The sequence below is a fragment of the Oncorhynchus gorbuscha genome, linkage group LG08 (genome assembly GCF_021184085.1).
Source record: "Oncorhynchus gorbuscha isolate QuinsamMale2020 ecotype Even-year linkage group LG08, OgorEven_v1.0, whole genome shotgun sequence".
NCBI classification, from domain to species: domain Eukaryota; kingdom Metazoa; phylum Chordata; class Actinopteri; order Salmoniformes; family Salmonidae; genus Oncorhynchus; species Oncorhynchus gorbuscha.
Genome location: NC_060180.1, coordinates 46,469,196 through 46,491,383, shown reverse-complemented (window position 1 = coordinate 46,491,383; position 22,188 = coordinate 46,469,196). Strand labels below are relative to the sequence as shown.

General features: G+C 40.7%; 1 protein-coding gene across 1 annotated transcript in view; it reads right to left on the bottom strand.

Moving 5' to 3' along the window:
- Nucleotides 1-22,188, bottom strand: part of pth1r (parathyroid hormone 1 receptor) — an 84,982-nt gene that overhangs the window by 41,241 nt on the left and 21,553 nt on the right. Inside the window, exon 2 of the mRNA XM_046357995.1 lies at nt 224-326. Coding sequence (XP_046213951.1) covers nt 224-326 — 103 coding nt within the window. The remainder of the gene's footprint in view (nt 1-223; nt 327-22,188) is intronic.

Here is a 22,188-nt window from a genome sequence, read left to right as displayed (position 1 = left end):
ATTGGATCAATGCCATCAGCATTCACATTAATTTGACTAATATGATTCAAATAGTGACAAAGGAGACCATTTTCTCCACAAGATAATTAATTATCACGTACCGTATGTCATTTATCCAATATCAACATGACAGGACCATTTTCATGTCAATAAAAAAAAGGGTTAGGCTGACACATCAGGTTTAAAGAACTTTTATCTGAGAAAAAGTACATTTAAAACTCACCACCAGGCTTGTGTTTGTTCCTGATGGCTACCTCACACTTCCGTTTGGCTTTGAACAACAGGCCGATCTGTTCCTCTTTGGTGAGCACATCATCTGCCTCTACCTGCATAAAAAAAGAACAATGACACTGAGTTAGTACATTGAGGAGCAACCGTTCTTCCATAAACACAATGGAAAAGTTTAATAAACATCAGATAGCAGAGCAGGAATGCTTTGTTGTGAAACCACATTTAATTTCCCATATCAATAAGCATGTTATGCTAGGTTGACAGCATTATTTTATGTGAGGTTGACCCAAACAGTTTGTAACAAACATCAGATAGCAGAGCGGGAGGTTGTGTACACTCACTCACTCACACACACACACACACACACACACACACACACACACACACACACACACACACACACACACACACACACACACACACACACACACACACACACACACACACACACACACACACACACACACACACACACACACACACACACACACACACACACACACACACACACACACACACACACACTCATACTGTAAACAAACAACAAGCCTAGCCAACAACAGTAGGGGGTAGACTTGTAAGCATGTGTAATGTGTACATAGATGCAATGCAACCCGATTATCAAAACTCCATCCCTCTCATTGTCCCAGTCTAACAGTTTCCTAAAGCACAAAAAAAGCATTTTTCACAGTACAATTAAGATGAACCAAATAAGAGACATTTGGCCAACTGTGAGTCACGGTGGTTTAGGTAAACGTATAGTCAGTTACATATGTTTTATTCCCGTCTTAACTGCCCATGAAGGCAAGGGGTTATCAAAGACCTTGCGGTTTCTGTTTCTTGTCTAAACAGTATCAGTTTCGCTCTTTGTTTATAGTCCCAGCTGGTACTCGTGTGATTTTAGTCACTCTGTGGCTGGTATACCATTTAAGCACTAATCAGATATGACTCTTACACCTCACAACATTTGCTCAACTTTCAAACCGTGCTGGAGACAGAGCCATAATATCCCAGGTGGGGTTTCCCATTCAATGAAATGTCTGCACTTTAAAGATTACTACACTGACTACCCATACAGCCAACCCTTACACACAAACACATTTCAATAATACTGTATACTATTTATTCTACAATTCACTACCCACTATATACATACAGTCAAATTAGATAATTATTTTGTAAATGCAGTCCATTATTACATCATACTACCTCTATTACTTATTTTTTACTTGATTATTTTATTCTTATCAATAGCTAGGTTTCCATCCAATTTGCGACAGATTTTCATGCAAATACTCTCGAATCCGGATAAAGAAAATATGCATGTTTTCCCACCAGTGGTGTGTTTCCACCAAATGGAATTTTTGCTAATAACAATCAGTGTGTGATGAAATGTAATTGAAAAATGTTATTTTTCACTCAAGTTTTCATGTACGGAACAAAAATCAAGTTCAATATGTTTCCATCGCATTTTCAACTCCACGGATAGTATTGTCACACAAACGGTTGTGTTCAGTGAATGTGCCTACTCTGGTCTTGACACGTGCTCTCTAGCTAACAGCTCGCAGGTACAGTGCTGGTAGACTGTGCGGGTATAGTATCCATGATGAGATTATGATGGATAATAGCGAGAACATTTGTATTTGTCAAATGGCTGTCAAGCATCGATCATCATGTCGATATCTTTTTAGAAAGGGGCATCAAGATCACAGTGCCCTCTCACCACCCTGTGAAGTTCATCATAACTTATATCGTCTGTAGCCTAATAAACTGCATAGTTTCCAGAGTCGTACTGGGAGGCCCACACACCATATCGTGTTACTCCAAGTTTACTTTGATATGATGGTGATTATATCTCTATTTGCGCATAAATGCGTTTCCGCCGCCATTTCTCACAGAATTCATTTTAGACACAAAAAGATCCCACCATCGGCAATTATACAATTGTACCAAACCTTCCTGTTTCCATCACACCTGTCGTAAAAAAAAAAAAAAATGTTTTATACGGTATGACTTTACTCACAGAAAAACTGTGCATGGTTGAGGGAGCTAGCGCATAAGCATTTCACGGCACCTTTTACACCTGCTGTAAAATGTGTGTGTGATGAATAATTAGATTTAATAGGTGGCTTAAGCAGAACGCTGAGTGCTGGGATCGGAACGCATCGGCAACACATATTGTTCTATTGATTTTGATAAGTGTCATCTTTGGCATTCGTGACATTACATTTCATATGCCCGCTTCCCAGCAGGCATCTTTCCAACTGTTTGAAAATGTATGGTTGAAAATCCCGTATAATTTAAACGAGTGGCACATAACACACACAACTACATTTCTTATCAATGTATATATTTTTACTGTAAGTGCAGGAAGAACAGTCTAACTGAGCCAAAGTGTTGTGATAATGTCAAAAGGTTAAAAAAAAGTTTGACCCTAGAATCTAGACCAAAATGTCTCTCTAAACACATTTCCACCCACATTCGTTATGCTAGTCATACGAGCCATGCAATCGCATGCGAGTACTAAACATGTTTTTATGCGAGTCATACAATTTTATAAATCCCGACAAATAATGTGGCATCAGAATCTTTTGCCAATTGGATGGAAACCGAACTACTGTGACTAAAGAAGTGATGAAAGTGATAAAACCCTCTTTCCTCAGCCAGTGTCAGAATCTCAGCATGTGGTACTGTATGTCAGCGTAGGGACCTTCAGATATGGATATATACCCCATAAAAGCTGGCATGCTTCAATGTGCCACCAAGTTGACCCAAAGGAGACATTTGACTTAATGTAGGCCTACTCCCAGGAGAAAGTGAACTTGAGTCTTAGTTTAAAAAAAATGAATAATAGGTATCAGAGTACAGTCTATAATGCCTACTCCGGTTGTCTGTATATCTAAACAACATATTGTGACTTCAATCTACCTTAAATCATTAGGGAAATAAGATGTGAGTTTTGTCTCTGAAGCCATGTGATTCAGGGGATATAATATTACATGACAAATACCAGGCCCTCTGCACTGCAACACTTGAAACCCTAATGCTTGATCCATCAATATGTTCACTAGTTTAAGGCTTGAAATAAGGATGTCCATTTTGAGAGCTGAATGGGGTTATAGAGGAAAGAAGACATTTATGGCCTAAGACGGTAAACAACCACAGATGGAACAACATTTCACCACACAGCGACAAGGATAGATACAACCTGTTTACTGTACTGGCTATGCCAATATAGAATATTCCACAGGTCTATTCCAATGAAGCGAAGATCTTTTTCACATCTAATTCACTGCTGACTTATGTTGCTTTATGCAAGGGTAATGCCAGTGACAGGCCAGAAAAACAACTAAACTGAGCTTGCTGACGTCAGCCCTTGAAAAGACTGGTGTCTTCATCATCTTCGTTCCAAATCTAAAGATGGCATATTCAGAAAATAATTAAGTTTGACATTAAGTAGCCATCTGAGGTCTTTAAAGAAACTATGCACAAGGAAGTTGAAGAACAAAGATCTTAAACATAACTGTATAGACCATTTTTACTTTGCAATTTGATTCTGCAGGTAAGAGAGAGGGCAGTGTTTAACCTTAGTTTCATGCAATGTGTTTTTAAGGCTTCCTGGAAGAAAACAGCTTTTTTAATCTATATATATATATATATATATATATATTTTTTTTTTACATCTAAGTCTGCCCCTGAACTATAAATGACAGTTTGATAAATACCTTCAAGCCAGGAATTGACGGGGATTTGTCACCTTTAAAATGTTGTCTCTATATAATGGATAAATAAAGCTATATTCTACTGTAAACCTTGACCTTTCTGGTATGGCTTAGTTTTGTGACCCTGTTGCATGGAAGAGTAATCGGGGTTACATTTGGGGCTGTGTGTTAAGACAGAAATAGGTCAAAGAGAATGAGAGGCCCCCCCCAGGTATAATGGAATTGCCCGCAGACTCCAGACAATATTTTACAAGAGGGCTGCCGACTTGGTAAAGAAGAAATAATCCCTCTTTATAATGTCAAGCTATCATGACATATCAATTCAGATTAGAGCCATCCTTTAGAGGAGTATCTTGGGTAATAAGCCTGTGCCTTACGATAGTTTTCAAAAACTGTTCCTTCTCCACTGGCCAGGCTCCAAACCACCAAAACAAACATAAGTCTTACAGGGAGAAGCTTTGCACATTCTTATTTATCTGAATTTAATATAAAAAAATACAGTATTCTTTTTGTTAAATATTTTTTGACAGCGTGCCAAAAAGAAAATGAGGAAAGTACACACCATATAAATTAGTTTTCATCATTGGTCCTCTAAATACAAACACTACTTGAATGAACAGACTCAAGAAAATGAATTAAATAAAATCTATTTTCAAGGAACTGTGCAGACCAATATTGAGTTTGCTGCATATAGACTGAAGGGACAAGACCATTGAAACAATCAGTGTCGTACCACTATGGCTATTGCCTGTTGATGAATGTACAGTACAATTGGATCCACTCTTGCTTTATTAAGTTTATAGACTAAATAAAACTGCATCCATTTACTGCTCACTCAAAGTTGTCGTCAATTCTGTTTGAGTAACACTAGAGAATTGATTTGGTTTCTGTTGAAATACTGCAGAAAAGATAGATTTTTTTTTGTTTTGTTGCAAATGCACATATACAGTGTATTCGGAAAGTATTCAAACCCCTTTACTTTTACAACAATTTGTTACGCTACAGCCCTGTTCTAAAATGTATTAAATAGTCCCCCCCTCAATCTACACACAATACCCAATAATGACAAAGCAAAAACAGTTTAGAATTTTTTTGCAAATGTATTAAAAATAAAAAATTGAAATATCAAATTTACATACAAGTATTCAGACCTCTTGCTATGAGACTCAAAATTGAGCTCAGGTGCATCCTGTTGAGATGTTTCTACAACTTGGAGTCCAACTGTGGTAAATTCAATTGAATGGACATGATTTGGAAAGGCACACACCTGTCTATATAAGGTCCCACAGTTAGTGCATATCAGAGCAAAAACCAAGCCATGAGGTTGAAGTAATTGTCTGTAGAGCTCCGAGACAGGATTGTGTCGAGGCACAGATTTGGGGAAGGGTACTAAAGAAATGTCTGCAGCATTGAAGGTCCCCAAGAACAAAATGGCCTCCATCATTCTTAAATGGAAGAAGTTTGGAACCACCAAGTCTCTTTCTGGAGCTGGCTGCCATTCCAAATTGAGCAATCGGGGGAGAAGGGCCTTGGTCAGGGAGGTGACCAAAAACCCGATGATGACTCTGACAGAGCTCCAGAGTTCCTCTGTGGAGATGAGAGAACCTTCCAGAAGGACAACCATCTCTGCAGCACTCCACCAATCAGGCCTTTATGGTAGAGTGGACAGACAGAAGCCACTCCTCAGTAAAAGGCACATGACAGCCCGCTTGGAGTTTGCCAAAAGGCACCTTAAAGGACGCTCAGACCATGAGAAACAAGATTCTCTGGTCTGATGAAACCAAGATTGAACTCATTGGCCAGAATGCCAAGCATCATGTCTGAAGGAAACCTGGCACCATCCCTAAGGGGAAACATGGTGGTGGCAATATCATGCTGCAGGGATGTTTTACAGCTGCAGGGACTGGGAGACTAGTCAGGTTTGAGAGAAAGATGAACTGAGCAATGTACAGAGAGATCCTTGATGAAAACTGGCTCCAGAGCGCTCAGGGTTAAGGTTCACCTTCCAACATGACAATGACCCTAAGCACACAGCCAAGACAACGCAGGAGTGGCGTTGGTACAAGTCCCTGAATGTCCTTGAGTGGCCCAGCCAGAGCCCGGACTTGAACCTGATCAAACATCTCTGCAGAGACCTAAAAATAACTGTGCAGTGAGATTCCCCATGCAACCTGACAGAGCTTGAGAGGATCTGCAGGGAAGAATACAGGTGTGCCAAGCATGTAGCATCATACCCAAGAAGACTCCAGGCTGAAATTTCTGCCAAAGGTGATTCAACAAAGTACAGAGTAAAGGGTCTGAATATTTATGTAAATGTGATATTTCCTGTTTTTGCTTTGGTCATTCATTTAATCCTTTTCAGAATAAATCTAACGTAACAAAGTGGCGAAAAAGTCAAGGGGTCTGAGTGATGACAAGATTGCAAAAAGAATGAGCTGAGCCCACTACATTACCAATAGTCTTGATTATAGACATGTAGTCTTCTACAATTGCAGAAAGCATTTTCTGAAATCGTTCCCTCTGTATATTTATGACTAAAATGCTGAAAGTGGAAGTTTTCCCATCCAAAAACTGAACAACAATGCCTGTGTGTTCCAAGATGATTAAATAAACATGTATCAATTATATACATAAAAACAACAGACAAGTCGTTACTTGAAATCATGTTTTCCACAAATAAAAAAAGCAGGAAATTCTGAAGACTTACAGTTGAAGTCTGAAGTTTACATACACCTTAGTCAAATGGATTTAAACTCAGTTTTTCACAATTCCCGGCACTTAATCCTAGTAGAAAATCCCTGTCTTAAGTCAGTTAGGATCACCACTTTATTTTAAGAATGTGAAATGTCAGAATAATAGTAGAGCGAACAATTTATTTCAGCTTTTATTGTTTATCACATTCCCAGTGGGGAATGTACTCAATTAGTATTTGGTAGCATTGCCTTTAAATTGTTTAACTTGGGTCAAACTTTTCGGGTAGCCTTCACAAGCTTCCCACATTAAGTTGGGGGGATTTTGGCCCATTCCTCCTGACAGAGCTAGTGTAACTGAGTCAGGTTTGTAGGCCTCCTTGCTCGCACAAACTTTTTTAGTTCTGCCCAAAAATGTTCTATGGGATTGAGGTCAGGGCTTTGTGATGGTCACTCCAATATCTTGTGCTTAAGCAATTTTGCCACAACTTTGGAAGTATGCTTAGTGTCATTGTCCATTTGGAAGACCCATTTGCGACCAAGCTTTAACTTCCTGACTGATGTCTTGAGATGTTGCTTCAAGATATCCACATAATTTTCCATCCTCATGACGCCATCTATTTTGTTTAGTTCACCAGTCCCTCCTGCAGAAAAGCACCCCCACAACATGATGCTGCCACCCCCATGCTTCACAGTTGGGATAGTGTTCTTTGGCTTGCAAGCCTCCAGCTTTTCCTCCAAACATAACAATGGTCATTCTCTAGGACAGAACGCGTCTCTTTCCTAAGTGGTATGATAGCTGCGCGGTCGCATATACTTGCGTACTATTGTTTGTACAGATCAACGTGGTACCTTCAGGTGTTTGGAAATTGCTCTCAAGGTTGAACCAGACTTGTGGAGGTCTACACATTTTTTGTTGTCGTCTTGGCTGATTTCTTTTGATTTTCCCATGATGTCAAGCAAAGAGGCACTGAGTTTAAAGGTAGGCCTTGAAATACATCCACAGGTACACCTCCAATTGACTCAGATGTCAATTAGCCTATCAGAAGCCATGACATAATTTTCTGGAATTTTCCAAGCTGTTTAAAGGCACAGTCAACTTAGTGTATATAAACTTCTGACCTACTGGAATTGTGATACAGTGAATTATAAGTGAAATAATCTGTCTGTAAACAATTGTTGGTAAAATGACTTGTGTCATGCATAAAGTAGACGTCCCAACCGACTTGCCAAAACTATAGTTTGTTAACAATACATTTGTGGAGTGGTTTATTTATTTATTTATTTTATTTAGCCTTTATTTAACCAGGTAGACAAGTTGAGAACAAGTTCTCATTTACAATTGCGACCTGGCCAAGCTAAAGCAAAGCAGTTCGACACATAACAACACAGAGTTACACATGGAGTAAAACAAACATATAGTCAATAATACAGTAGAAACAAGTCTATATACAATGTGAGCAAATGAGGTGAGATAAGGGAGGTAAAGGCAAAAAAAGGCCATGGTGGCAAAGTAAATACAATATAGCAAGTAAAACACTGGAATGGTAAATTTGCAGTGGAAGAATGTGCAAAGTAGAAATAAAATTAATGGGGTGCAAAGGAGCAAAATATATAAATAAATAAATAAAAATAAAATAAATACAGTAGGGAAAGAGGTAGTTGTTTGGGCTAAATTATAGGTGTGCTATGTACAGGTGCAGTAATCTGTGAGCTGCTCTGACAGCTGGTGCTTAAAGCTAGTGAGGGAGATAAGTGTTTCCAGTTTCAGAGATTTTTGTAGTTTGTTCCAGTCATTGGCAGCAGATAACTGGAAGGAGAGGTGGCCAAAGAAAGAATTGGTTTTGGGGGAGACCAGAGAGATATACCTGCTGGAGTGCGTGCTACAGGTGGGTGATGCTATGGTGACCAGCGAGCTGAGATAAGGGGGGGGACTTTACCTAGCAAGGTCTTGTAGATGACATGGAGCCAGTGGGTTTGGCGACGAGTATGAAGTGAGGGCCAGCCAACGAGAGCGTACAGGTCGCAATGGTGGGTAGTATATGGGGCTTTGGTGACAAAACGGATGGCACTGTGATAGACTGCATCCAATTTGTTGATTAGGGTATTGGAGGCTATTTGAAAAACGAGTTTTAAATTAACAAGCTAAGTGTATGTAAACTTCCGACTTCAACTGCATGTATGTGGAAGGACATGCATTTATTACATTAACCTTAACCTGGCATGGTTAAGATTAAGAAAGTTGAAAGTGAGATACAATAGCCTACTGCAGAAAAATATTCCACAAGCTGTGTTTCAAAAGATTATGATGTGTATTTTGGGCCATTTGTGGGGTTGAGGTGTTCAAATGTGAAAACAGACAAAGTATCATTCAATACACACAGCTAGGCCATTATAGTCGGAAATATAAATGTAAGGAAATATAACATACATTGACTATAGGAACACTATATATTAGTGTTAAATGCATGTATTGCTTGTAAGAACAATGCTCGTTTTCTTGTGAAGGAAAATCTGCTCCCCTAAACCTTAAATTGTTAAGAATAAAAGGTTAATAGCGGCTTTCTCATTCTGAAGATTTCGAGTATCCATTGTGCTTTCTGCTCAGCTATTGGTGTGAATAACCGACAACCCAACATACACAAGGGAACTATTTTTATATCTCACCGTTGCTTTTCATTTCATGGCAAATTGCACTTGATGGATTTTCAAAAAGTTAGGTCATGTCGGGATAAGTCCAGCCACCAAATCATTAAATCATTTTTAATGCTGAGGGAGAAAAAGGAAAACACTGTATATTATTGACACAAAAGTCCTATGTCCACTTTCAGACATGCAACTCCAGTTTCTGTGATTTGCCTGTCAACACCAAACTCCTGATCAGTAGGCGTTTTGATTGAAAACGTGCTTCAGATCAATTTCCTGAATGCTTAAGTAAGTCTAGTAATAATCCTCCTTCTGTTGGTTAGTAAATAACTGAGGATGGGATTCTTGGTTTAACGTAAAGTGAGACTTTCCGCTCCAGATCACACTTCGTCACATAGATGATAAATAATATACAGATAATATTTACCCTGTTGCACCCGTAAAGCGCCTGAATTATGGGAATACAGGTATATGTTTGTTTTTTGTACTTGTTTTGGTCATTTGCCCTTCTTTACACCAGAGCCTAACATTTCCTTCCTTGTTGTTGGCTTATTTTCAAAATGCGATCCCAAGGGCTTTTTTGACTTTCCCTCCACACTTAAAAAAAAGAGAAAAAAAAGAGGGATCTTGTAAATTATAGCTCCGCTGAATCTTGTTTTTGATGGCCTGTCCACTATCTGTGAAAAAAACATGAATATGTTACTTTTGACATATTGCACCGCATGAATGTTTTAGCGTACGTGAGTTCCTGGATATTATAAACTATATGAGTCAGTGCCACTCCTCTTCAACTGTGCAATTTGCATTTGATGATAAAAACCACAGACCACAAAACTGGTTGTCCTTTGGAAATGCTTTGCAAACCACATTCTGACTTAAAGCAGCATTCAGCTCCTAATTATACCCTGGCCTGGCCAGATATGCCTGAAGAACAGCACTTTTGTCCCTGATGGAAACATTGTGTGTGCTGCAGCAGAGCCTTACATAGCATGGGACCATGGGACCAGAAGAGGTCTGTCTGTGTGTTGTCTCTAATTGGAAATTGATCACTTACAGTGGGGCAAAAAAGTATTTAGTCAGCCACCAATTGTGCAAGTTCTCCCATTTAAAAAGATGAGAGAGGCCTGTAATTTATCATCATAGGTACACTTCAACTATGACAGACAAAATGAGAAAAAAAATCCAGAAAATCACATTGTAGGATTTTAAATGAATTTATTTGCAAATTATGGTGGAAAATAAGCATTTGGTCACCTACAAACAAGCACGATTTCTGGCTCTCACAGACCTGTAACTTCTTATTTAAGAGGCTCCTCTGTCCTCCACTTGTTATCAGTATAAAAGACACCTGTCCACAACCTCAAACAGTCACACTCCAAACTCCACTATGGCCAAGACCAAAGAGCTGTCAAAGGACACCAGAAACAAAATTGTAGACCTGCACCAGGCTGGGAAGACTGAATCTGCAATAGGTAAGCAGCTTGGTTTGAATAAATCAACTGTGGGAGCAATAATTAGGAAATGGAAGACATACAAGACCACTGATCATCTCCCTCGATCTGGGGCTCCACGCAAGATCTCACCCCGTGGAGTCAAAATGATCACAAGAACGGTGAGCAAAAATCCCAGAACCAGCCAGTACATGTCTAGGCCCGTCTGAAGTTTGCTAGAGAGCATTTGGATGATGCAGAAGAAGATTGTCAGAATGTCATATGGTCAGATGAAACCAAAATATAACTTTTTGGTAAAAACTCAACTTGTCGTGTTTGGAGGACAAAGAATGCTGAGTTGCATCCAAAGAACACCATACCTACTGTGAAGCATGGGGGTGGAAACATCATGTTTAGGGCTTTTTTTCTGCAAAGGGACCAGGACGACTGATCCGTGTAAAGGAAAGAATGAATGGGGCCATGTATCGCGAGATTTTGAGTGAAAACCTCCTTCCATCAGCAAAGGCATTGAAGATGAAACGTGGCTGGGTCTTTCAGCATGACAATGATCCCAAACACAAACACACCACAGAAGCATTTCAAGGTCCTGGAGTGGCCTAGCCAGTCTCCAGATCTCAATCCCATAGAAAATCTTTGGAGGGAGTTGAAAGTCTGTGTTGCCCAGCAACAGACCCAAAACATCACTGCTCTAGAGGAGATCTGCATGGAGGAATGGGCCGAAATACCAGCAACAGTGTGTGAAAACCTTGTGAAGACTTACAGAAAACGTTTGACCTCTGTCATTGCCAACAAAGGGTATATAACAAAGTATTGAGATAAGTATTTGGTCAAGAACAAAAGTTTACAAAAGTTTACTTTCCACCATAATTTGCAAATAAATAAATAAATCCTACAATGTGATTTTCTAATTTTGTCTGTCATATATGAAGTGTACCTATGATAAAAATTACAGGCCTCTCTCATCTTTTTAAGTGGGAGAACTTGCACAATTGGTGGCTGACTAAATGCTTTTTTTGCCCCACTGTATTATTTTAAAGTTATATAAGTGCTTTGCCTGTAATACAGAGTTGTGTATGAGTTCTCTGTCTCGCTGTCACTAAAGCAATACCAGCCAGGATGACAGCATTTTAATTTATCAAAAGCTTATAAACTACTAATGGTTATATAACACTTAAAGACACCAGACATTTCATGATATCCTAATGGACGTTTCAGATATGACTAACATGGGAAGGGATGGATGGAGGGTGGAGGTGGCCAGCATGATAATAGGTTATATTTACATGCCTCTAGGGAATGCAGTATATGCACAGTATGTTGTTAAGGGAAGTGGTTCTTTTGACATACACATGCCAGATTATCTAGATTATGGATTAAATATGTATTTTTTAAATTCTCCTAAGAGGTTTCTATTTTGAGATACTGCAACAGAACGTTTTACTCTTGATACTGTGACACTTTAATCAAATCAAATCTTATTGGTCACATACACGTGTTCAGCAGATGTTATTGCGGGTGTAGCGAAATGCTTGTGTTTTTAGCTCCAACAGTGCACAAATATCTAACAAGTAATATCTAACAATTTCACAACAATACAATTCTAAGTAGAGAAATGGAATTAAGAATATATACATATTTGGATGAGCAATGTCAGAGCGGCATAGACCAAAATACAGTAGAATAGAATAAAATCTATATATTTTTTCAGATCATACAGCTGAGTGTAACTTCTGATATAAATTAGACACAGTAACCCGTCAACTCATAAGGCAACCTTCAAATTACATTGTTCATTCAGGTTAGAGTGTGTTCTATTCCAAGCAAATATTCATTATTTAAAAATCATGAACACTGTGTGAAAGACACAAACATTAAATGCATTTCAAAAACGCTAGACTCCATTACTATGCAATTAAGCAAATGTAATGTTGATTCTGAAATAAGTATAGTGTTAATACATAAGTATAAGAGCAATTTAGTGGAAAGTTTCACAGATGTATATGATGTACATTGTAGAGCCTACTGTATCGTTCACCGTTGTATCATTTCTAGTGTTGGGGTAACGCGTTACGTAATCTGATCACTTTTATGAGTAGTTGAGTAAAGTAATGTGCGACTTTTTCAAATTGGGTAACATTACGTTCTCAAACAACGTGTGCGTTACTTTCAGAACCGTATCACTACCGGGCGCGTGTTTCCATTAGCCGATCTCGACTTGCGTCCTCATTTAGTTTTTGAGCGAGTGGAGGAAGGCTGTTTGGGGAAATGTCATGGTACTGTAGCTGCAGTCCATGGAAACATATAGAGGGCGCACCTCTGATCTTTGCCATTGATCGCTTCTGACAGCAAAGCCCATAGAGAGAATTTCCCGTCTAGTGGCACGTACAGTATATACACATCTTAATGGGTCCGTGTATCTGCGGTCTATAACCAGAACTAAGAGTTTGAGAGAAGACTTTGAATGAAAAGATGGGAAATCTGTACAGATGTTTAGCTTACAGTATACACACTGAGTATACAAAATATAAAGAACACCTGCTCTTTCCATGACAGACTGACCAGGTGAAAGATGATCCCTTATTGATGTCACTTGTAAAGAAATAGTCGATACCCGCGTGGAATCTAATCTCAAAGAAATCGGTCAATTTAAGATCGAGATATCCGTTTTCTGGCATTGGATGCATCTCAATCCACCACATCAGCCGATGTCGCACTTCCGCATCTGCAGTGAAAAGGTGACAGAGCTAGAGCGGTGATTGTCAGACCATGAGACAGCCTGGATCAAAAAAAATGTTATTTTTATTTATTTATTTAAATCGGTCCTCTCACATAATCGTCTGTAGCGTCCGAATAGTTTTGCTTAAAAAACTAAACTATAATGCACACAGGCCTCACAAGACACGTCCCACGGTACCAGTTGAAAGAAGGAATGGGTTAAACACATGTAAAAATCTTTCTTATATATCTCTCATATATAGAACAGACACTTCAGAACAAACTTCCATTTTCATTTTTTGGGGGGGGACTGTTGTTCCATGTGGTGAATCTATTATTCAATGCATTTCTAACGGCTAATAGCAGCAAGGCTCATCAATTAAAACATTTTTAGATTTACACAACATCGCAAAATATATGTGGACACCTGCTGGTTGAACAACTCATTTCAAAATCATGGGCATCAATATGGAGTTGGTCCTCCCTCTGCTGCTATAACAGCCTCCACTATTCTGGGAAGGCTTTCAACTAGATGTTGGAACATTGCTGCGGGGACTTGCTTCCATTCAGCCACAAGAGCATTAGAGGTCAGTCACTGATATTGGGCGATTAGGCCTGGCTCGCAGTCAGCGTTACAATTCATCACAAAAGTGTTCGATGGGGTTGAGGTCTCTGTGCAGGCCAGTCAAGTTCTTCCACACTGATCTCAACAAACCATTACTGTATGGACCTTGCTTTGTGCACGGGGGCATTGCCATGCTGAAACAGGAAAGGGCCTTCCCCAAACTGTTGCCACAAAGCTGGAACACAGAGTCGTCTAGAATGTCATTGCATTCTGTAGCATTAAGATTTACCTTCACTGGAACTAAGGGGCCTAGTTTGAACCATTCAAAACAGCCCCAGACCATTATTCCTCCTCCACCAAACTTTAGTTGGCACTATGCATTCGGGCAACTAGCGTTCTCCTGGCATCCGCCAAACCCAGATTCGTCCGTCGGACTGCCAGATGGTGAAGCGTGACTCATCACTCTCGAGAACACGTTTCCATTGCTCCAGAGTCCAATGGCGGTGCGCTTTACACCACTCAGGCAGACACTCGACATTGCACATGGTGATCGTAGGTTTGATTGCGGCTGCTCTGCCATAGAAACCCATTTCATGAAGCTCCCGACGAACATTTATTGTGCTGACATTACTTCCAAAGGCAGTTTGGAACTAACGATTTTTACACGCTATGCACTTCAGAGGTCCCGTTCTGTGAGCTTGTGTGACCTACCACTTCACGGCTGAGCCGTTGTTGCTCCTAGACATTTCCACTTCACAATAACAGCACTTACACTTGACTTGGGCAGCTCTAGCAGGGCAGAAATTTTACAGACTTACTTGTTGGAAAGGCTAAAAACAATTCCATATAACCTAGTAGAACCCCCACCCAACCCCGGCATAGACTGAGCTTAGAATGTTATGGGTTAAATCCACTTCAATTCGTGTAGAGGAGACAGGTTAAAGAAAGATTTTTCTTGAGTCTTGAGACAGGCAAGGGTCTGGATTGTATACGTGTGCCATTCAGAGGGTGAACGGCCAAGTCAAAATATTTAAGTGCCTTTGAATGGGGTATGGTGGTGGGTGCCAGGCGTACCGTTTTGTGTCAAGAACTGCAATACCCTGACGAATTGTGGCTGTTCTGAGGGTTAAAGGCGTGGGGTGCAACTCAATATTGGGATGGCGTTCCTAATGTTTGGTATAGTCAGTGTATATGGCTAATTAAGCAGCCCAGAAACTAGTGATCAAACCTGAGTTAGTAAGTAACCTATCTTTGGTAGAGCACGAGTGGCTCGCCTTGCTCCCTACGACAGTCAGACAAACAGTGAGATCCCCCCCCCCCCCTTTTTAATACAGAGTAATATAACATGTTGCTTTCGATGCAAAATAATATTGTGATGTAATGTGCTACTTATTTTAAATGGAATGAGTAATAAGTCATATGTAATGTATATAACAGGGGAAAGAGACTATTGTGGACCAAACTCATTGAATCGCTTGCACATAGCCATAACCTTATTGTGAAAAAAGACTAGGTGAGTCAGGAAGCCAGACGCAACAATATTTACCATGGATGGACTGCAAATGTGTTCTAATGGATTCATACATTTTTTAAAGTTAGTTACGTAAAAAAATAAGACAAATAACACATCAAGAGGGGAAGGAAGACCCCTGAAATGTCTAAAAGCTTTCCACAGGTACTGTTTTTTTACCTAATAAAAAATACCATAAATGAATGATGACAGTGAATGAAAGTTTAGTGCCAGGACAGGGGAGCTCAAAAGGTTCACCACAATCCACTTTAAAATATCCCAACCTGGTTCAAGTTTCTTCATGACTTGTTTTCAACATTCACATTTACAGCTTTATCATAATTTGAGACAAATGTCTTTCACTTTCTTTTTCATTCCAGCACATTTCCCATAACACCAATCTATGTCCACAATGTGACCAATCAACATTCTGCTGCTAGCTAAGTCTAATTCAATAGGTTTTGTACTGTACGTGGGGCAAAACACATTAACATCCCATTATCATTCCAGGGTAGTCTCTTAGTTGTGATTGGTTTGTCTTCAACCCGATGGATTGAATGAGAGGGTTGCTGCTTTGTTTAAACGGACATACTGTACAGTAGTTTGTCGCACTTCGGCATCTCATGTATAGCCTCTCTCTACTCTGTCACACCCTGATCTGTTTCACTTGTCTCCATCCCCCTCCAGGTGTTGCCCATCTTCCCCATTATGCCCTGTGTATTTATACCTGTGTTCTCTGTTGGTCTGTTGCCAGTTTGTCTTGTTTGTCAAGTAAACCAGCATTTTAATTCTCAGCTCCTGCTTTTCCCAGTCTCTCTTTTTCCTCGCCCTGCTGGTTTTTACCCTTGCCTGTCCTGACCCTGAGCCCGCCTGCCGACCTGTACCTTTGCCCCACCTCTGGATTATTGACCTCTGCATTCCCTGACCCCGCCTGCCATCTGGTACCGTTGCCCCACCTCTGGTTTTACTGACCTCTGCCTGCCTTGACCGGTCTATAGCCTGCCCCTGTTGGATTATTAAACCATTGTTAATTCAACGTTGTCTGCATCTGGGTCTTAACCCCTACCGCTCTGAAATGTATTCTGAAAGGTTTGTCAGCATTGTTACTACAATAGAGGGTTGTCGTGCCAGATACTACAATAGAGGCGTCTCAGGGAGCACCGCAACACCTTTTAGAAGACTAAATGTCATCCAGTGTCGACCCTTTCACCATATGAAAAGGCCTCCAACGGCCATGGCAACTGAGCGGAATCATAGTGATTACTCACGCTTTAGTGTCGTTTTTAGTGGGGATTTTACGCATTTCTAGGATGCCTGTTTTTAAAAGCTTGATAACACTTTCAATTGTTAAAGCCAACAATTAGAAAGAATTTGACATTTACATTTAAGTCATTTAGCAGACGCTCTTATCCAGAGCGACTTACAAATTGGTGTATTCACCTTATGACATCGAGTGGAACAGTCACTTTACAATAGTGCATCTAAATCTTAAAGGGGGGGGGGGTGAGAGGGATTACTTATCCTATCCTAGGTATTCCTTAAAGAGGTGGGGTTTCAGGTGTCTCCGGAAGGTGGTGATTGACTCCGCTGTCCCGGCGTCGTGAGGGAGTTTGTTCCACCATTGGGGGGCCAGAGCAGCGAACAGTTTTGACTGGGCTGAGCGGGAGCTGTACTTCCTCAGTGGTAGGGAGTACAGATTATCTCTACGTAGAGATTATAAGCCTCATAATTATATATTATAAAGGCCTCTAAATGGGGCGGCAGGTAGCTTAGTGTTGAGAGTGTTGGACTTGTAATCAAAAAGGTTGCAAGATCAAATCCCTGAGCTGACAAGGTAAAAATGTGTTGATCTGCCCCTGAACAAGGTGGTTAACCCACTGTTCCTGAGGCGTCATTGAAAATTCTATTTTTTTCTTAACTGACTTTTTAAATGCCTCGAACAAGTAATAATGTTCTGACCTCTAAGTGTTAAGTAAAGTGTTGTTAAAGTGATCCAAAAGTTTGCTTTGTCCGTTCTTTGGGCAGTCCGTGTTTATAAAAGATGGTTCAGACAGCATGTGTGGTCAGGTAGGATTAACCAGAGGAAGAACACTGTAGGACATTCTAAAAATGTTAAGCTATTTTCCCCCTGAGAGCATTAGGTTATGCTCCAGAGAAGATTCCAGATGAATGAACAACTACCTACAGTACATTAAGGTTGATTTAATTCAAGCATGCTTTTTCAGTTCATATTTATTCAAACATTCCTCAGAATGTATTATCTTTGTTCATGCTTCTCAGAATACATGGATTGCACGTACAAAAGTAGAATCCAGGATAGAAAAATGTAAATATATTGGCAGTGCCACCATAGCTGAGCTAGTACTAAAATGGCACCCGAAACTCAAATAATATAGTAAGATTTTTGCACATACAAAAGTTTGCTGGCAATCAACTTTGTCCCCCTATTATGTATTTTGTGCTAAACACATTACTAACGGTCTGTGTGGAATATTTGATTAGAGATAACCCACAAAACCCAACAGAGCGATACCAAATTGCCCAAGCCCATAACGGAGAAAAATGACTGTGTTAGAATGAGTCGCACCATCTATCTTTATCCTCCACAATCCTCACATGAAACTGTCATATGAATCAAGACATGTTGTAGACTTCTTCACCATCACCATATCTTTCTCTGAATGGGCCAAGTACATGGCACAATCAATTCCCTAAAACGGTTTGACGCCCTGACCCTTGCATGAAAAATTGGGAATTTGCAGTCATATAAGTGCCCAACCTCCGGCAAAGGAGCAGAGTAGGATCAGGCGTTTGTGTAATGCCCCTAATCGTGACGGCCTGCATCGCATATTGGAGGATAATCGGCGTCTGCTTAATTATCCGAGGTGTCTCTTGTTCCCCAAACATCCCGCCCCTCTGATTTGATTTGTTGAAGGGTCTTTTCCAAGTGAACCTTGATGGCAAGGTCAAACGGAGCCTGGAGTGCTTGCAGAGGAGCTGTGCTGCATCCACTAAAACTGAGGAGACAAATCAAAAAAGGGTTTACTTAAATGAAAGCTCAAATTGAGAAAGAGCGCAAAGCTCAGCAGGACAGCTATGCATGTTCCTTCAGTCTGTTGTCTGTTTTATGAAATGTTTCCCCTTTACTTTATCAGGGAGTCATACTGAGAACAAGGTTTATTTTACAGATGAGCCCTGAATTACAGAAAATACACATCAAAATATACAAAATGCAAGCAGAAAGGAAAAACACAGTCATAAGAAACAAACACGGTCGTCAGTAATACGGTCCTCAATCAGCTTTCGGAATTTGCCCTAGAGGCACCAGAACATCAAATGAGAGAACATTTTGAAGACTGTTCGACAAATGAGATGCAAGAGACTAAAAGTTGATTTACCTAAAATCAGTAAAGACCAGAGGAATTTCCAGAGTTAACCATCCCAGTATCTGTTGATACTGTGGTAACTCGTATACATCTAAAGTTTTGTAAAGATGTTAAGTACAGTGGGACTTTTTGTAAAGGGCTTTATAAATGAAAACGTAGCAATATATCAAGCTACGTGACATCAAAAGAGGGCCAACCAACTTTCTGGTATTCCGCCCGTAATAAAGCTCAGTGTGCTATGATCAATTCCATTTCTGATATTTGACCCTATATTTGATATTTGACCCTATAATAGATGCTGACCATGGAGAGTAAACACAATGGGGTTCAATGCTACAATTACAGATGCATTGCATCAGATGTTAGTCATTTTTATAGCCTATATTCTATGTCAATATTGTAATAAATGACCAGCCACCGGTGCACTTATCGTATCGGCCCAGATTTTCCTTATTGATGCAGCCATGGTTAAAACTGGAATGTATTTGTGATACATTTAGCAAACTGCAGATAATCACCTGTTAAGTCCTATGCTCTTGTTGAAGCAAAATGAAGGGCATTTTATCTCAAGAATAAGATAAACAACCAGGGTGGCATGTAATGTAAGCTCTACAGAGACAAGTAACTCAAATTTGCATATGTTGCATCAGCCCAATGGCATTACTAGAGGGCTCAGCAAAAATAGCTTGGCTATAAGGAGAAAGCAGGGAGTTACTAAACATTATAGAAAACAACATTTCAGACATGCTATCAAACGATAACACTCAAACTATTTCATGCCTTCGATAAATCTTCATGGGATAATATCTCCCCAAAGGCCAGAAAACTGAATGCAACGGCTGTCATGTTTTGACTTGACTGCAATCGATAAAGAAAACATCACAAGTAAATTTGTTGGCAGAGTTTGCAAAAATCCTATTAAATGTATAATTAATCATATTTATTCATTTTTATTTCAAATGAGAATTGATTCACAACATCAGGTGGCTGAAGAAATTCGTCATGGCCCCTAAGACCACACAAACTTCTACAGATGAACCATTGAGAGAATTCTGTCGGGATGCATCACCGCCTGGTGTGACAACTGCACCACCCTCAACAGCATCGCTGTCCAGAGGGTGGTGTGGGCAGCCCAACGCATCACCGGGGGCATGCTGCCTGCCATCCAGGACATTTACAGCACTTAGTGTCAAAGGAAGGCCAAGAAGATCATTAAGGACCTCAGCCACTGTTCACTCTGCTACCATCTAGCAGACAGAGACAGTGCAGGTGCATCAGAGCCGGGACAGAGAGACTGAGAAACAGCTACTATCACCAGGCCATCTGATGAACAGATCATCAGTAGCCAGCTACTCAGCCCTGCACCTTGAGGCTTTTTCCCCATGCACATGTATATAGTAATTGAATGCTGGTCACCTCAAATTTCGTTTATATTATACTATTAATTATCTGTAAGGTCCCTCAGTCGAGCAGATGGTTCACACAGATTCAACCACATAGACCAGATTGCTTTTTCAATGCCTCGCAACGAAGGGCACCAATTGTTAGATGGGTAAAAAAGCAGACATTGAATATCCATTTGAGCATGTTGAAGTTATTATTTACACTTTGGATGATGCATCAACACATAGTCACTACAAAGATACAGGCATCCTTCCTAACTCAGTTGCCGGAGAGGAAGGAAACAGATCAGGGATTTCACCATGAGGCCAATGGTGACTTTAGAACCCTTACAGAGTTGAATGGCTGTGATAGGAGAAGACTGAGGATGGATCAACAACATTGTAGTTACTCCACAATACCAACTTAATTGATAGAGTGAAAAGGAAGCAAGCCTGTACAGAATAAACATTTTTCAAAACATGCATCCTGTTTGCAAAAATGCACTAAAGGAAAATTGCAAAAAATGTGGCAAAGAAATTATCTTTGTCTTGAAAACAAAATGTTATGTTTGGAGCAAATCCAACAACACATCACTGAGAACCACAAGCATGGTGGTGGCTGCATCACATTATGGCTGTGCTTGTCATGGGCAAGGAATAGGAAGGTTTTTGGGATAGAAATACATGGATTAGAGCTAAGCACAGGCAAAATCCTACAGGAAAACTTGCTTCAGTCTGTTTTCCAACATACACTGGGTGTCACGATCATTATAAGGAGTAGACCAAGATGCGTGGTATGTTTCCATCCTTTATTTTGGAATAGAAAACTTCAATGAACAAAACAAAGCGAACAAATGAAACGTGAGGCTATAATAATGCTCACAGGCAACTATACATAGACAAGATCCCACAAAGCACAGTGGGAAAATGGCTACCTAAATATGATCCCCAATCAGAGACAATGATAAAACTGCTGCCTCTGATTGGGAACCATATCAGGCCAAAATAGATATACAATTCCCCTAGATAACCCACCCTAAATCACACCCCGACCCAACCAACATAGAGATTAAACAGCCACCCCCCCAAAGTTGCGGACTCCGACCGCAAAACCTGACCCAATAGGGGAGGGTCCGGGTGGGAATCTACCGTCGGGGGCAGCTCCGGTGCGGGGCGCGTCGCGGACCGTCGCCATGGACTCCGGACCGTTTCAGGAGGTTCCAGACCGCCTCAGGAGGCTCCGGACTGGGAACCGTCGCCGGAAGCTCCGGACTGGGAACCGGCTCCGGACTGGGAACCGCCGCCGGAAGCTCCGGACTGGGAACCGTCGGCGGAAGCTTCGGACTGGGACCTGTCGCCGGAAGCTCTGGCACCGGGCTGATGACACACACCTCAGGGCGAGTTCGGGGAGGAGGCACATGACGTACTGGACTGTGGAGGCGCACTGGAGGTCTGGAGCGTAGATCTGGCAGAACATGTCCTGGCTGGATGCTCACTTTAGCCCGGCAAGTGCGGGGCGCTGGCACAGGACACACTGGGCTGTGAAGGCACACTGGCAACACAGTGCGTAGAGCCAGCGTGCAATCTAAGTGTATATACACCTGTTCTGATATGCCCCAGAGTCTGCAACACCACTAAGCAAGGGGCACCACCAAGGTAGCGGCACCATGAAGACCAAGGAGCTCTCCAAACAGGTCAGGGACAAAGTTTTGGAGAAGTATAGATCAGGGTTGGCTTAGAAAAAAATATCTGAAACTTTGAACATCCCACAGAGCAAGATTAACTCCGTTATTCAAAAATTGAAAAAATATGGCACCACAACAAACCTGTCAAGAGAGAGCCACCCACCAAAACTCACAGACCATGCAAGGAGGGCATTAATCAGAGAGG